The sequence below is a fragment of the Herpailurus yagouaroundi genome, unplaced genomic scaffold (genome assembly GCF_014898765.1).
Source record: "Herpailurus yagouaroundi ecotype Mexico unplaced genomic scaffold, PumYag 150194, whole genome shotgun sequence".
NCBI classification, from domain to species: Eukaryota; Metazoa; Chordata; class Mammalia; order Carnivora; family Felidae; genus Herpailurus; species Herpailurus yagouaroundi.
The window spans coordinates 36,130-51,275 of record NW_024422661.1 but is presented as its reverse complement, the minus strand read 5'-3'; the positions used below and the strand labels follow the sequence as shown (position 1 = coordinate 51,275).

The window sequence follows — 15,146 nt, the reverse complement described above, 5'->3', positions numbered from 1 at the left end:
ACAGTAGCCAAAATATGGGAAGAAAATAGGGAAAGAGCCTATGTGTATTGACTGACATAATGGATAAAGAAGATGTGAGATATATATGCGATGGAATATTACTCAACCATCAAAAAGAATGACATCTTGCCATTTGGAATGACATGGATGGTACTATGCTAAGTGAAATAAGTCTGTCAGAGAAAGACAAATACCATATGATTTCACTCATATGTGAAATTTAAGAAACAAAACACATAAACATAGGGGAAGGGGATAAAAAGTAAAATAACATAAAAACAGGGAAGCAAACCATAAGACACTAATAACTATAGGGAACAAACTGAGGGTTTCTGGAGGGGAGGTGGATGGGGTGATAGGGTAAATGTGTGATGGGCATTAAGGAAGGCACTTGTTGTAATGAACACTGGGTATTATATGCAAGTGATGAATCACTAAATTCTACCCCTGAAGCTAATACTGTAGTATATGTTAAGTAACTTGAAATTTTTAATATGAAATTTATTGTCAAATTGGTTTCCATACAACACCCCATGCTCATCCTAACAGGTGCCCTCCTCAATACCCATCACCCACTTTCCCCTCCCTCCCACCCCCCATCAACCCTGTTTATTCTCAGTTTTTAATAGTCTTTTATGGTTTGCCTCCTTCCCTCTCTGTAACTTTTTCCCCCCTCCCCTCCACCATGGTCTTCTGTTAAGTTTCTCAGGATCCACATAACAGTTAAAATATATGGTATCTGTCTTTCTCTCTATGACTTATTTCACTTAGCATAACACTCTCCAGTTCCATCCACATTGCTACAAAAGGCCATATTTCATTCTTTCTCATTGCCAAGGTAACTTGAATTTAAATAGAATCATGAAAGACAAAACAAGATTTTAATGTTCCCTTTCTGTAAAGAAAACAAGACTTAAAAAATAAATATATTGGCTAAGATCATGTAGTCAATCAGCAACTAAATCTGTTCATATCCAAGACAATTCTTGTAACCATCCTACTTATACAGCAGCCCACATAACCAATGAACTTGAACTTTTGACGTACAAGGAAATTATGGAGGAAAATATTTTTTATTTAAAAAATAATTTTGGGGGTGCTTGGGTGGTTCAGTTGGTTAAGCATCTGACTTCGGCTCAGGTCATGATCGTATAGCTCATGAGTTGAAGCCCCACATCAGGCTCTGTGCTGACAGCTCAGAGCCTGGATCCTGCTTTGGATTCTGTGTCTCCCTCTCTCTCTCTCTGCCCCTCCCCTGCTCGTGCTCTGTCTCTCTCTCTCTGTCAAAAATAAATAAACATTTTAAAAAATCTGGAGGAGGGGCGCCTGAATGGCTCAGCTGGTTAAGCATCCGACTTTGGCTCAGGTCATGCTCTTGCCGTTCATGAGTTTGAGTCCCATGTTGGGCTCTGTGCTGACCACTCGGAGCCTGGAGCCTACTTTGCATTCTGTGTCTCCCTCTCTCTCTACCCCTCTCTGCTCACACTCTGTCTCTCTCTGGATTGGCTTTTGGGTTGACTTTGAAATCTTTGAACTGTTGAAGTAAAACATGTACCTCTAGCTATTACTTCATTACAATTTTAAATAAGAAATCAAGTGAAAGGAAAACAAAGACAGTAAAAAAACGAAGCGTTATTTAATTTGTCAATGTACAAATATTTTCACTAACATGCTTGAAACATAGTTATACAGTATTGAATCTTCTATCAGAATAAAATAAGGATTTGACTGACAAACCAAAAATAAAAATAAATAAAAAGGAAACACACTAAAAGATCCCATTACTAATAAATGTAGACATCTGAACTTGTGAATTTAAACTACTAAACTTGAATTTACCTGTAACTTTTTGGTAATATATGTTTTATTGAACAAATTACAATTTGCAACCTCAGTGGAAAAAGCAGTGATACTAAATTTATAAGATTTGTTTTACGATTAGGGAATGCTATGCCTTCAGGAGAACCTAGGTGGTTCTTGATTTTGGCTCAGGTCATGATATCACAGTTTGAGGGATTGAGCGCCTCACCAGGCTCCCCACTGACAGTGCAGAGCCTGCTTGGGATTCTCTCTCCCCCGTCTCTCTGTTCCTCCCCTGGTCACTCTCTGTTTCAAAAGAAAAAAGAAAGAAAAAAAAAAGAAAATGCTATGCAAAATGCTATGCCTTGATAATTTTCAAACTATCATTGTATTATCTCAAAATAACAACATACAAATATGCATAGCATTTTTATATTGTTTTAATTCTAATCCCTGTATAGTTAACATACACTGTTACATTACTTTCAGCTGTACAATATAGTGATCCAACACTTCCACACATCACAGGCTGCTTATCATGACAAGCACACTGCTTAATCCCCATCACCTATTTCACCCATCCCCCTGACTACCTCCCCTCTATTTGTTCTCTGTAGTTAAGAGTTTGTCTCTTGGTTTATCTCTCTCTCTTTTTTTCCCTTTAATTGTTTGTTTTATTTTTTAAATTCCACGTATGAGTGAAATCATACTGCATTCGTCTCTCTCTGACATTTCACTTACCATTATGTTCTCTAGCTCCATGCATGTCATTGTAAACGGCAAGATTTCTTTCTTTTTGATGGTTGAGTAATATTCCATTGTATAAATATATCACCTCTTCTTTATCCATTCATCTCTTGGACACTTGGGCCACTTCCATAATTTGGCTATTGTAAATAATGCTGCAATAGAGATAGGGGTGTATTTATCCCTTTGAATTTGTGTTTTTGTTTTTGTTTTTGTTTTTGTTTTTTTTTTTGATAAATACCCAGTAGTGAAATTACTGGATCCTAGCTCTATTTTTAACTTTTGAGGAAACACCACACTGTTTTCCAGCATGGCTTCACCAGTCTGCATTCCCACAAACAGTGCATAAGTTTTCTTTTTTCTTCACCTCTTCACCACACCTGTTGGTTTTTTTGTGTGTATTTTTTATTTTAGCCATTCTCCTAAGTATGAAGTGATATCTCATTGTAGTTTGGATTTGCATTTCCTTGATGATGAGTGATGTTGAGCATGTTTTCATGCGTCTGTTAGCCATATATATATCTTCTTTGGAGAAATGTTGATTCATGTCTTCTGCCCATTTTTAAATTGGATTATTTGTTTTTTGGGTGATGAGTTGTATGAGTTCTTTATATATTTTGGATATGTTATTTGCAAATATCTTCTCTCATTCACTAGTTGCCTTTTACTTTTGTTAATTGTTTAATTTGCTGTGCAAAAGCTTTTTATTTTGATGGAGTCCCAAGAGTTCATTTTGCTTTTGTTTTCCTTGCCTCAGTAGACATATCTAGAAAAATGTTGCTATGGCTGATATCAAAGAAATTACTGCCTGTGTTCTCTTCTAGAAATTTTATGGTTTTAGGCCTCACATTGAGGTATTTAATTCATTTTTAATTTATTTTTTTGTGTGGTGTAATAAAGTGGTCCAGTTTCATTCTTTTGCATGTAGCTGTCCAGTTTTCCTAAGTTGAAGAGACTCTTTTTCCCATTGGATATCCATTTCTCTTTTGTCGAAGATAATTGACCATATAATTGTAGGTTTATTTCTGGATTTTCTATTCTGCTCCATTGATCTATGTGTCTATTTTTGTGCTAGTACCATACTGATTTGATTACTACAGGTTTGTAGTATAACTTGAAGTCTGGAATTGTGATACCTCCAGCTTTGTTTTTCTTTTTCAAGATTGCTTTGGCTAGTTGAGGCCTTTTGTGGTCCCATACAAATTTTAAGATTGTTCTAGTTCTGTGAAAAATCCTACTGTTTTTTTCTGTGTGTGTTGTGTGTTTTTTTCTTTGTTTTTTTTTTTTAATTTTTTAATGTTTATTTATTTTTGAGAGAGAGAGAGAGGCAGACTACAAGTGGGAGAGGGGCAGAGCGAGAGGGAGACACAGGATCTGAAGCAGGCTCCAGGCTCTGAGCTGTCAGCACAGAGCCTGACACAGGCTCTCATGAACCTGTGACTCATGAACCATGAGACACTCAACCCATTGAGCTGCCCAGATGCCCCTGTTTATTTTTAGAGAGAGAGAAAGAATGGGGGAGAGGGACAGAGAGAGAGAGAGAGAGAGAGAGAGAGAGAGAGAGAGAGAGAATTTTAAGCATGTTCCATGCTCAGTGCAGAGCCTAATGTGGGGCTCTATTCCATAATTCTGGGATCATGACCTGAGCCTAAATCAAGAATCAGACACTCAATCAACTGAGCCACCCAGGTGCCCTGCTACTGGTATTTTGATAGGGACTGCATTAAATATGTAAATTGCTTTGGGTGGCATAGACATTTTAACAATGTTTGTTATTCCAATCTATAAGCATAGACTGTCTTTCCATTTCTTTTTGTTATCTTCCATTTCATCAGTTCTTTTGTATTCAGAGTACAGGTCTTTGGTTAAGTTCATTCCTAGATACTTTATTATTTTTGGTGCAGTTGTAAATGGGATTGTTTTCTTAATTTCTCTTTCTGCTGCTTCATTGTTAATGTATAGAAATGCAATAGGTTTCTGCATGCTGATTTTTTATACTGTGACTTTACTAAATTCATTTGTCAGTTCTAGTAGTTTCTTGGTGGAGTCTTTAGGGTTTTCTATATATAGTATCATGTTATCTGTCATAGTGAAAGTTTTGCTTCTTCTTTACTAATTGGGATGCCTTTCATTTCTTTTTGTTGTCCAATTGCTGTGGCTAGTACTTCCAGCACTATGTTTTTATTTTTTTTAATTAAAAAAAATTTAACATTTATTTATTTTTGAGACAGAGAGAGACAGAGCATGAGCAGGGGAGGGTCAGAGAGAGAGGGAGACACAGAATCCGAAACAGGCTCCAGGCTCTGAGCTGTCAGCCCAGAGCCCGATGCAGGGCTCGAACTCACGGACTGCGAGATCATGACCTGAGCCAAGTCGGATGCCCAACCCACTGAGCCACCCAGGCGCCCCACACTGTGTTGAATAAAAGTGGTGACAATGGACATCCTTGTCTTGTTCCTGATCCTAGGGGAAAGGCTTTCAGTTTTTCAACACTGAGTATGATGTTTGCTGTGGGTTTTTCATATATTTCATTATTACGTTGAGGTATGTTCCCTCCAAACCTACTTTGTTGAGGGGTTTTATCATGAATAGATGGATGTTGTATTTTATCAAATGTTTTTTCTGCATCTATTGAAGTGATCATATAGTTTTTTATCCTTTCTCTTATTGATGTGATGTATCATGTTGATTGATTTGCAAATATTGAATCACACTTGCATTCTGGAACTAAATCCCACTTGATTATGGTGAATCGTTTTTTAAATGTATTGTTGGATTTAGTTTGCTAGTATTTTGTTCTATGTATCTATGTTCATCAGGGATATTGGCCTGTAGTCCTCTCTTTTTGTGGTGTCTTTGTGTGGTTTTGGTATCAGGGTAACGATGGCTTCATAGAATGAATTTGGAAGTTTTCTTTCCTTTTCTATTTTTTTGGAAATAGTTTGAGATGAATAGGAATTAACTCTTATTTATTTACTTACTTATTTAAAGAATTGATGTTTATTTTTGAGGGAAAGAGAGAGAGACCGAGACAGAGGGGACAGAGGAGCTGAAGCAGGCTCTGGGCTGACAGGAGAAAGACCCATGCGGGGCTTGAATTCACAAATCATGAGCTTACGTCAGACTCACCAACTAAGCCACCCAGGTGCCCCAGAATTAACTCTTTTTTAAATATTGCTAGAATCTGCCTGTGAAACTTTCTGCTCCTGGACTTTTATTTGTTGGGAGTTTTTTGATTACTAATTCAACTATTGCTGGTAAATGGTCTGTTTAAATTTTCTATTTCTTCCTGCTTCAGTTTTGTAGTGCTACCAATACACTCATGAAGTGCATGCAACCTCATGGAATGGGTACTGTTATCACCCTCATTTTTACAGATGAGGAAACTGAGACCCAAAAGAGTTAAGGAACTTGTGCCAGGTCACTCTGAGCTCAAACCAGAAACCAAAAATACTAGTTTCACAATCCGTGTTCTTAGATGACATGCTGTAAGGCCTCTCTATGTTCCTTTCATCCTCAGATGTAACATGAATCATTTGGAAGTAAATGTGGAGTTTGTAACATCCTTTTCTTTGAAATAATATAAAATATACACCTGTGACCTAAGCAAGAAACTGGTGAATGGGGCACTTTTTCTCCTGAAAGAAAATGGTGTACAAACCTGGGAAGTATGCTTCACATATAAGTTGCTGTTTCCAAGCAAATTTTTGTCAACCTGGAATATTCTAAAACAAGCAGGTGCACAGATAAAGTGGGTTAACTTTCCATAGGGTTTTCCCTAGGTTAAATAAGGCACTTCCACCTTTATTATTTCATACTGATGCTGTCTTTGCTGTACTTTCACGAGATGCTCCGTCAAGAAGGATGCATTCTTTGACAGGGGATGGAAGAGAAAAGACTATTAAAACAGAAATTCTTATTACTCCTGCTACCTCACTCTACAATGTATCTATATGAATATAGATATATTGTATATTTAGTATATGTAACATCTTAACATATACTAAAATTGCCAGTTTGTTATACTCCATTTAGCCCATAAAAGGATTTTATATGAAGCAAGGGGCCCTACTCTGTGTATATGATCCTAAATTAGAAAAAATTTTGAGATATCCCTTTATTTGCACCCTAGAACTTTCTACACCCCAGAAAAATACACCATAATAATATGGGGGCTAGGAAAAAGAGGTGGTTAGTCATTAAGGGGGAGTTAGAAAAGTCTAACTAGCCTGATGCTCTGACCACAAAGGTCTTCTCAGACAAATCAATTTAGGCAAAAGATGATATGATAAATGATCCCTGTACAATATCCCATGCCTGCATAATATTCTTTAGAAAGTCTTTATGTACTTCCAGGGGTATGGAAGTACTCCATTTGAAGATCATTGTACTTGGGGCACATGGGTGGCTCAGTCGGTTAAGCATCTGACTCTTGATTTTGACTCATGTCATGATCTTAGCGTTCGTGAAATTGAGCCCTGCCTCAGGCTCCACGCTGTCAGTGCAGAGCCTGCTTGGGATTCTCTCTCTCCCTCTTTCTGTACCCTCCCCCCACACACACCACTACTTCAAAATAAATAAATAAACTTTAAAATTTTTTAAAAATAAAGATCTTTGTGCCAGACCAACAGTACAAAAGCATGAGATCTAGAAGGGGCAGCACTAATTCTGTCCACTTCCTAGACTCTTCTTGGGTCAAACATGCTTGGTGAGCTGTGGCTTTGTCAAGTTAAAACATGTGTAGTCCATGTAAGTGTATTCCATGATGAAAGCTGCCTGATGATGCTTCCAAACTCTACATACACACCCTATCCAGTTGCTGAGAGTAGTAAGATATTCACAGCATAACCATGTGAATTAATCACAAGCTAAATTGCTTACCATGTTTTTTTGCCTTTCCATCTTTCTCCATGTTGAAGTGTCCATCACTGAGTCATTTGTTGTCTATCTTTGGAAATCAAAATTTTTATTTCAACTATATGCCTGGTAATATTTTAATAGCTTTATTGAGATAGAACATACATACCATATAGTTCACTTGTTTAAAATAGGTAAGTCAATGATTTTTATTATATTTACAGAGCTGTAATTGGTGAGCCCTTACAACTGCAGATTCAAATCTTTCTTCTCTTTCTTCTCTGTTCATTTCCTTCTCAACCATTTATTTGTTTCTTTTTCCTTTGTTTTGAACCTTATTACTTGCATGTTAGTCTTCCTAAATCTATTCTCTAAGTGTCTTCTATTATCTGGATGGTTTTCATTTCTTTATTGTTGTGTATAATTGAGTTATTTTTCCCACTTGTTCTTCCAGGTTACTGATTTTATTCCCAACAGTGGCCAGTCTCTTTCCATTTGTCCATTACAATTTTAAACTTGAAAATCCATGTTTAGAACTTTTAATTATATAAATGGATTCCCTTGCCTGGTCTCATTTCTTTTTTCTTTCTTTCTTTATTTTTCTTTTCTTTTATTTCTCTCTCTCTTTCTTTCTTTCTTAGTTCTTTTTTTTTTCTTCAGAGGTAGAATTTAGTGATTCATCACTTACACATAACACCCAGTGCTCATCCCAAAAAGTTCCCTCTTTAATGCCCATCACCCATTTAACCAATCCCCCACCATTACTTCCCTCCATCAACCCTCACTTTACTTTCTACATCCAAGGGTCTCTTATGGTTTGTCTCCTCTGTTTTTATCTTATTTTATTTTTCCTTCCTTTCCCCTATGTTCATCTGTTTTTCTTAATTCCACATATGAGTGAAATCATATGACATTTGTCTTTCTCTGATTGCCTGATTTCACTTAGTGTTATCATTTATTTTCTATTCACAGTATGCTTTCTACAGTTCACACCAGTGGGAGGCACCTTTTCAGGGTCCTCAACCCTCCACTTCTCCTTCTGCTGGATCCCTTTACATGAAATGAGGGATCTGCTGGATCCCTTTACATGAGATGATGATATGATGAAGACGACGACAACGATGATGATGGGCCTGCATAGGGCTTAGTGTGGCCTCATTGATTAGGATGAGCTGGTTTGCTGACACTAAAGAAATCCAGTAAGTATTAGAAGGCAGAGCGGTTTCCATTACTATAAGTAGGGGTGAATCTCCCAACAAACTGCTCATTCTCTCTGAGGGCTCTGTCCCAGGTGGGAGTTCTCTCAATGCCTTGTGGATTTGGAGAGACTCAACCTTCCAAAGTAGCTCCCCTATGTCCTCCAAGACCTGTAGAAATAGGTAGGCTTCTTCCTTGCACCCATGAAAGAGATATGTGCCGCCCTTCTGGGAGAGGACTCATGAGACTATCAGGCTTTACCCCAGGTTACTCTGCCATGAGCCTCTAGAAAGGTTAGACCTTAGCCAGAAAGGATAAATCTAGAAAGTCTTTCACTTTTCTGCTTCTGAAAAGAGCACTGTGAAAGAGAAAAGTGTCAACTCGCACCTTCATTCTGAAAAGTAACCCTGGTCTAGGGCAAATTTAAATGCCGTGGAAACTACGACTTTGAGTGAACATGCCCTGCCCCACAGCACATGTAATTGCATCTCTCCACCTCATCATGCTTTGGGTTCCCTATGTGCCATGACATAATCTCTGTGTACCAGAGACCTAATACAGTGAGTCCTTAGAATCCTGGCACCTGCCCTCCCTTCTCATCTCTCCCAATTCAATTCTCCTGTCAATCTGGGTGAGGCTCAGAAACACAGGGGTCCTGCTTGGGGCAATAAAGATTAGAGAAAGGGGACAGGTAAGAATGAGGTCCCTGGATTTTGTTGTGGAGATTTTGAATGCCAGGTGGGTTCTGGCATGGGAGCTTTCTCACAGAACTGGGAAATTCAATTCAGCACTGTAGACATCCACTCATGTGCACACAGGTTCTCTTTGTCATATATTTTTGATGTGTTTATTTCTTAGCTAAATGACAACAGAATCTCCTCCTTCCACAGTCTGTTAAAATCAAGAGAGAGGGAATGTCTTCCTCAAGGCTGTCAGAGACCCAAACAAAGCTGGGAGGGGACTCCTGGGGACAAATGAAAGGACACTGAAGTCTCTGGTCTCCCAGGTCAACTTTCTCCTTGAAAAAAGTGGCACTATGGCTTCAGGGGCCACTCAGGGCCCATTGTATCTCCTTCTCATCTCCATGGCTATTGAGGATACTGGTCTCCTCCAGAACCAGTTAGGCCTCCAACTAGAGCTGTAGTGGACTCCGTGATACCCTTCAGGGTCCATGCCAAGGTTGGGGCCATGGGGACGGTAGACAGCTGTGTCAAAGACGTTTCTCAGAGACAGGGAATATCTCTAGAAAAAGAAGGATGAATCATTTCAGAATTGTATCCCCCTGTTCCAAGCTTTAACCATGGACTCCTTCTGTAATCGTCTTCCCCTACATATCATCTCTCTCACCTAGTATTCCTTCCTCTAGACTTTATTCCTTCTTTCAGCCTTCTTTTTCCACAAGTCAGTAGTTTCCCATTGCACTTTGATTGGCTCTTCCAGTTCTAACTTCTTGCCTTTTTTAAAAATTTTTTAAATGTTTATTTATTTTTTTTAGAAAAAAAGAGAGAGACAGAGTGTGAGTGGGGGGCGAGGCAGAGAGAGAGAGAGAGGGAGACACAGAATCTGAAACAGGCCTTAGGCTCTGAGCTGTCAGCACAGACCCTGATGCAGAGCTCGAACTCAAGAACCATGAGATCATGACCTGAGCTGAGTCAGTTGCTTAACGGACTGAGCCATCCAGGCACCCCTAACTTCCTACTTTTCTTTAGTAACACTCTCCTGATATTTCTTTCCTTCTTACCCACCCCACAACTTGGTGACCCTACTCTTCATATCCCACTCCCTTATGTTCCTGCTACTCCTTCCCCCAGGCACTTTCCTACATATTAGGCACTCACCACACAGAGGAAGAACCCAGCAAAGAATCCCACAGCCACTACAACAGAGACCAGAGTAATGAGGAAGATTTCCCATGGTTTCAGGGACCCACTGGGTGTCACTTCATTCACTGGAGTTGTAGCACTCGTGCCATTGGAAGTTGTGTGTGTTCCAGTTGGAGAATGTGTGCCAAAGCTTCCTGTGGTTGCACTGGATACAATGTTGGCAGCTGTGCTGGTCCCACTGGAAGTCACACTAGATCCAGTGTTGGAGGCTACACTGGTCCTGCTGGAGATCTCACTGGATCCAGGACTGGCAGCTGTGCTTATCCCACTGGAGGTTGTACTGGATCCAGTATTAGCAGGCATGCTGGTCCCACCAGAAGTTGTGCTGGATCCAGTGTTGGAGGCTATATTGGTCCCACCTGAGGCTTCACTGGATCCACTGTTAACAGGTGTACTACTCCCTCTGGAGGTTGTGCTAGATTCAGTATTGGAGGTTATGCCAGACCCACTGGAAGTCACACTGGGTCTAGTTTGTGAGGTTGTACTAGTTCTGCCAGAGGTTGTGTTGGATCCAGTGTTGACAGGTATGCTGGTCCCTACAGAGGGTGTGCTAGTTTCGGTATTGGAGGTTGTGCTGGAACTACTGTAGGTCACACTGGACTCAGTGCTGGAGGCTGTACTCGTCCCACCAGATGTTGTGATGGATCCAGTGTTGACAGGTGTGCTGGTCCCTCCAGATGTTGTGCTAGATTCAGTATTGGAGGTTGTGTTGGAACCACTGGAGGTCACACTGGATTCAGTGTTGGAAGCTGTACTGGTCCCATCAGATGTTGTGCTGGATCCAGTATTGACAGCTATGCTGGTCCCTCCAGAGGTTGTGCTGGATCTAGTACTGGAGGCTATATTGGTTCCACTAGAAGTCACACTAGATCCAGTGTTGAAGACTATACTGGTCCCACCAGATGTTGTGCTCGATCCAGTATTAGCGACTGTGCTGTTCCCTCCAGAGGTTGTGCTGGATACAGTACTAGAGGCTATACTTGTTCCACTAGAAATCACACTAGATCCAGTGTTGGAGATTGTACTGGTTCCACCAGAGGCTGTGCTGGATTTAGTGCTGGAGGTTATACTGGTCCCACCAGAAGTTGTGCCTGATGTGCTAAACGCACTGGGTGTTACGCCTGCTGATAATAATAAATGATGACAAACATATACATTGAGCATAAATACTTTCTGTTCAATGCTTGGTTAAATTCATTACATGGATAATTCTCTTTGATGCTCACTAACAGCCCTATGAACTAGATACTATTGTTATCAACAGCTAAGAAGAAGAAATTGAGGCTTAGAAATGTTGACATTTGCTCATGTTTATACAGAGTAGTAGAGCAGGAATTTGTACCCAGGCTATTGGATCTGCACTTTCAGCCACAATGCTAAATTGCCCTCCCCACCCATCCCCAACACCAAGATTACATAACCTAGTTTCACTGGCAGTAAGCTTATTCCATATGCTGCTATATAAGATCCAATACAGATAAGAAGTATTATAAAGGAATTGCAAAAGCCAGGTGAAACTAGTATATATTAATTCATTTAAAATAGTATTGCTCCTTTCCTAGAAAATATTTTTTAGTGTTATTCAGAAAATATCTACATCAAAATTGTCTGAGTAGCTTGTTAATAATAAAGATTCCTAGGCATACCACTCCAGATTAAATGAATCAGAGTTTGAGATGGGACCTTTCAATGAGGGGCTGGGTGATTCCATATGCATTAAATTTCCAGGGATTCCTGATCTCTATACCAGAGGCTGGAGAAAAATATGTTATATGTAGTTTAAACATATAAGATCTCCCAGGATTAATGGCTATAATGTATAGCACATCTTTTCAACCTTGGGTAAACTGACTGAGTTAAAGTTGTATCTATTTATTTCCACTCACAACACTGAAGGACAAAGATACACAACCTCTTCCAGATAACCAAAATTAATCTGTGACTCATTTACCACTAACTGGAACATGGGTACCTATCACCTCATTCCACACATGTGTATTTTTTCCTCAGGTTTATTTGAACTAACATAGGATTAGACTTTTATGGGGGAAGCCCCTCCCCCATATCAGCAATATGGTACAAATTGGGGTTAAGATCAGAATCTTGAGTAAAACTTAAAAGAAACTGAGATGACCAAGACTAGGAATGACACAACAGTTAACTCTTCCTGTTCTTAGTATTTAACTCCCCAGCCACCCACAGATTACCATTTTATAAATGCAGAAGTGGAGGCACAGAGAAGTTAAATGACTCACCCAAAGTACACAGGTAACATTGGAGCCATGATCTACACACAGGTAATCTGAGACCAGGGTCTACAGTTTTAATCCCTGGGTTCTAACTGCCTCCTGGGTGATACCTAATTATATTGAAGTGATTGGGGTAAAACAATTGATCCTCATTCTATGGAAGAGAACCAGAGCTAGTCCTAGCAGTGGTCAGCATCTCCCAAAACACCTAAAAGGTTCTCAGATCACCCAGTTTTAAAAGAAATCACTTACCAGTTTCTAAAAGTAGGAGATGCAATAGTAGCCAACACTTAAGGATAATGTGTCCTTTGTACATCTTGATCTGTCTTGTTGTGGTTGGAAGGTAAGATACCCAAATCCCAGTTGTGGCCAAGATCTAGAAGGCAAAGAACAGGATTCTTGAGAAAGGAGAGTTCAAGGTGAAGAGGTAAAAGCTAGAGTTTCCAGAAACTTGGGTCTCTTAAGTACTTGTTCTTTGGAAGAACTTTGAGCCTAGTGGGCAGAAGACTGGATGCTTGGGTTCCTTAAGCTTCTTCCATGCAATGTTCTTGCCTCTTTCTTTATTGTGGATGAGCTTCAAGGACCTTTATAGTTTCATATGTGTTGGGGAGGAGTAGGAAAGATGACTTATTCCTCTGCCAACTGTGAGAAATTAAACAATACTGAGCCTGAGAAGGAATAGACTAGGGGTCAAGAGGAAGGTGAGAAAGGAGAATGACATGATCACACTAGGCAGGGCACTGGACTGGCTGGGTCATAGCAGGAAGTAGACTAATATAAAGTGATTAAGTTTGTCAGAGTGGAAGGGACCTACCCTCTAAGGCAGAGATGGGGCCAGAAACCTGTTCTACTGCAAGACTTTGTTTCCTGGCCAAGAAGTTCTGTGTGTCTGCTTTGGCAAGGAAATAGCCCTAATGAAGTGAGTTAAGGGGGTGGTACCCCAAATTTCTGAATCAAATGGAAATATGAGACTCAAATATGAGACCTAGCAGGAACTAGGTATCTGGGCTTCTGGGTTAAAAACAGAAGACAGATGGAGCATTACTGGGTATGCAGTAAGCACTCAACTGTGCACACTGAATGAACAGGGAAAGAGAGATCCAGGGGCTGATGAAGCCATATTTGGGGTCTCTGGAGCATTAAGGCTGAGGGCATGAAGAGTGTAAAATGTGCAGAACAAGCCCCTCATCAGGCTCATAGCAGGTGAAGGGGTGGTATAATTTCCCTCTCTGATCCTCCACCATAGAAGTTCCCCTCTTGTTTGTTTTCAGAGGAATCTGTAGGATTTTCTCTGCCCTGGAATCCTTCAGATGTTCCTTCTCCTTAGCCTAATGAAGTATCTCTCAGTAGGATATACCACAAACACCAATTAGGAGACTTCAAGTCTGTTGAGGGAGTGAGATATATAGTCCAAATTCTCTAGAAACTTCATATTGGTCTGAACACAGATGTAACAGCAAAGGACACACAGTCCCCTAAATGAATAGGACTGAACAGACCCAAATAAGCAGAGAGTTTTGGGGGTTCATGGGAAAGGCATCTTGTGGCCAAGGTGAAGGAGATGGATTGATGGGAGTTTCAGCGCACAGTCTGTGTGACCAAGTCAGCTGTCTTCATTCCCATTTTATTTTATTTTTATTTTTATTTTTAAAAATAAAGAGAATGAGCAGGGGAGGGGCAAATAAAGAGGGAGATGCAGAACCTGAAGCAGGCTCCAGGTTCTGAGCTGTCATCACAGAGTACGTTGTGGGGCTCAAACCCACGAACCATGAGATCATGACCTAAGCCAAATTTGGACGCTTAACTGACTGAGCCACCCAGGCACCCTTCATTCCCATTAATGAGAAACTTTGTGGAAGAAGCAACATCTCAGTTTATTTGTAGGTGAACAAATATCCCTGACACATAAGACCTGTTTGAAAGAAGCAGGAAGTGGCTGAAGATGTGAAGGAGTGAGTCAAGAGGGGACAAAGTGGGCTGGAAAAGGCTGATGCAGATCAACCTAGCAGCTGGGATGGGCAGTTCCTGAGGCTGAAGTGTGAGGAATTGCTCAATAACAGGGAAGGCTTTAGACACCTAGCAATCCCATAATCCCATTCTATGGCTGAGAGGCCAATAGCACTCTAAGAATTCCTTTTCTTTCCCCTCTAGACTTATTTGGAGGCAAAGGTCCTGAATTCAAGTCCAGATTCCACCCCTTAGACATAATCCTAAAATTTTTTTGCATGCATACTTATCAGAATATATATATAATTAGTGTCTTTAGTCTCTTTCAAAACAATAGAAGAATCTTGGAATTCTATTACCCAGTTCCCAACTCATATCCTAATGTTACCAAGTCTTTTAGATCTGTCTTAATTTTTAACTTCATCAGAGATTATTGTTTACACACCTCCAGCCAAACATAGTCATA

General features: G+C 40.0%; 1 protein-coding gene across 2 annotated transcripts; it reads right to left on the bottom strand.

Annotated features, from left to right (window-relative positions):
* Positions 1 to 8,481: 8,481 nt before the first annotated feature.
* LOC121026641 (mucin-21-like) lies at positions 8,482 to 13,365 on the bottom strand. 2 transcript variants are annotated; one of them, XM_040469434.1, is made up of 4 exons: positions 13,202 to 13,365; positions 12,986 to 13,109; positions 10,440 to 11,608; positions 8,482 to 9,843 (listed from the first exon to the last, which is right to left on the bottom strand). In XM_040469434.1, the coding sequence occupies exons 2-4, from the start codon at positions 13,047 to 13,049 to the stop codon at positions 9,655 to 9,657; spliced, it is 1,422 nt and encodes a 473-aa protein (XP_040325368.1). In that variant the 5' UTR covers positions 13,050 to 13,109; positions 13,202 to 13,365; the 3' UTR covers positions 8,482 to 9,654. The 2 variants fall into 2 exon arrangements, with proteins under 2 accessions (XP_040325368.1, XP_040325369.1); XM_040469435.1 differs by having other exon boundaries at positions 10,440 to 11,605; positions 12,986 to 13,365.
* Positions 13,366 to 15,146: the final 1,781 nt, after the last annotated feature.

Bases quoted from the DNA above. Each gene is read 5' to 3' on its own strand.
- LOC121026641 (XM_040469434.1), bottom strand. From the start codon at position 13,049: ATGTACAAAGGACACATTATCCTTAAGTGTTGGCTACTATTGCATCTC. The intron at 11,609-12,985 runs GTAAGTGATTTC...TATTATTATCAG, and splicing joins TCTCCTACTTTTAGAAACTG to CAGGCGTAACACCCAGTGCG. The intron at 9,844-10,439 runs GTGAGTGCCTAA...TTCTTTTTCTAG, and splicing joins CTGGGTTCTTCCTCTGTGTG to AGATATTCCCTGTCTCTGAG.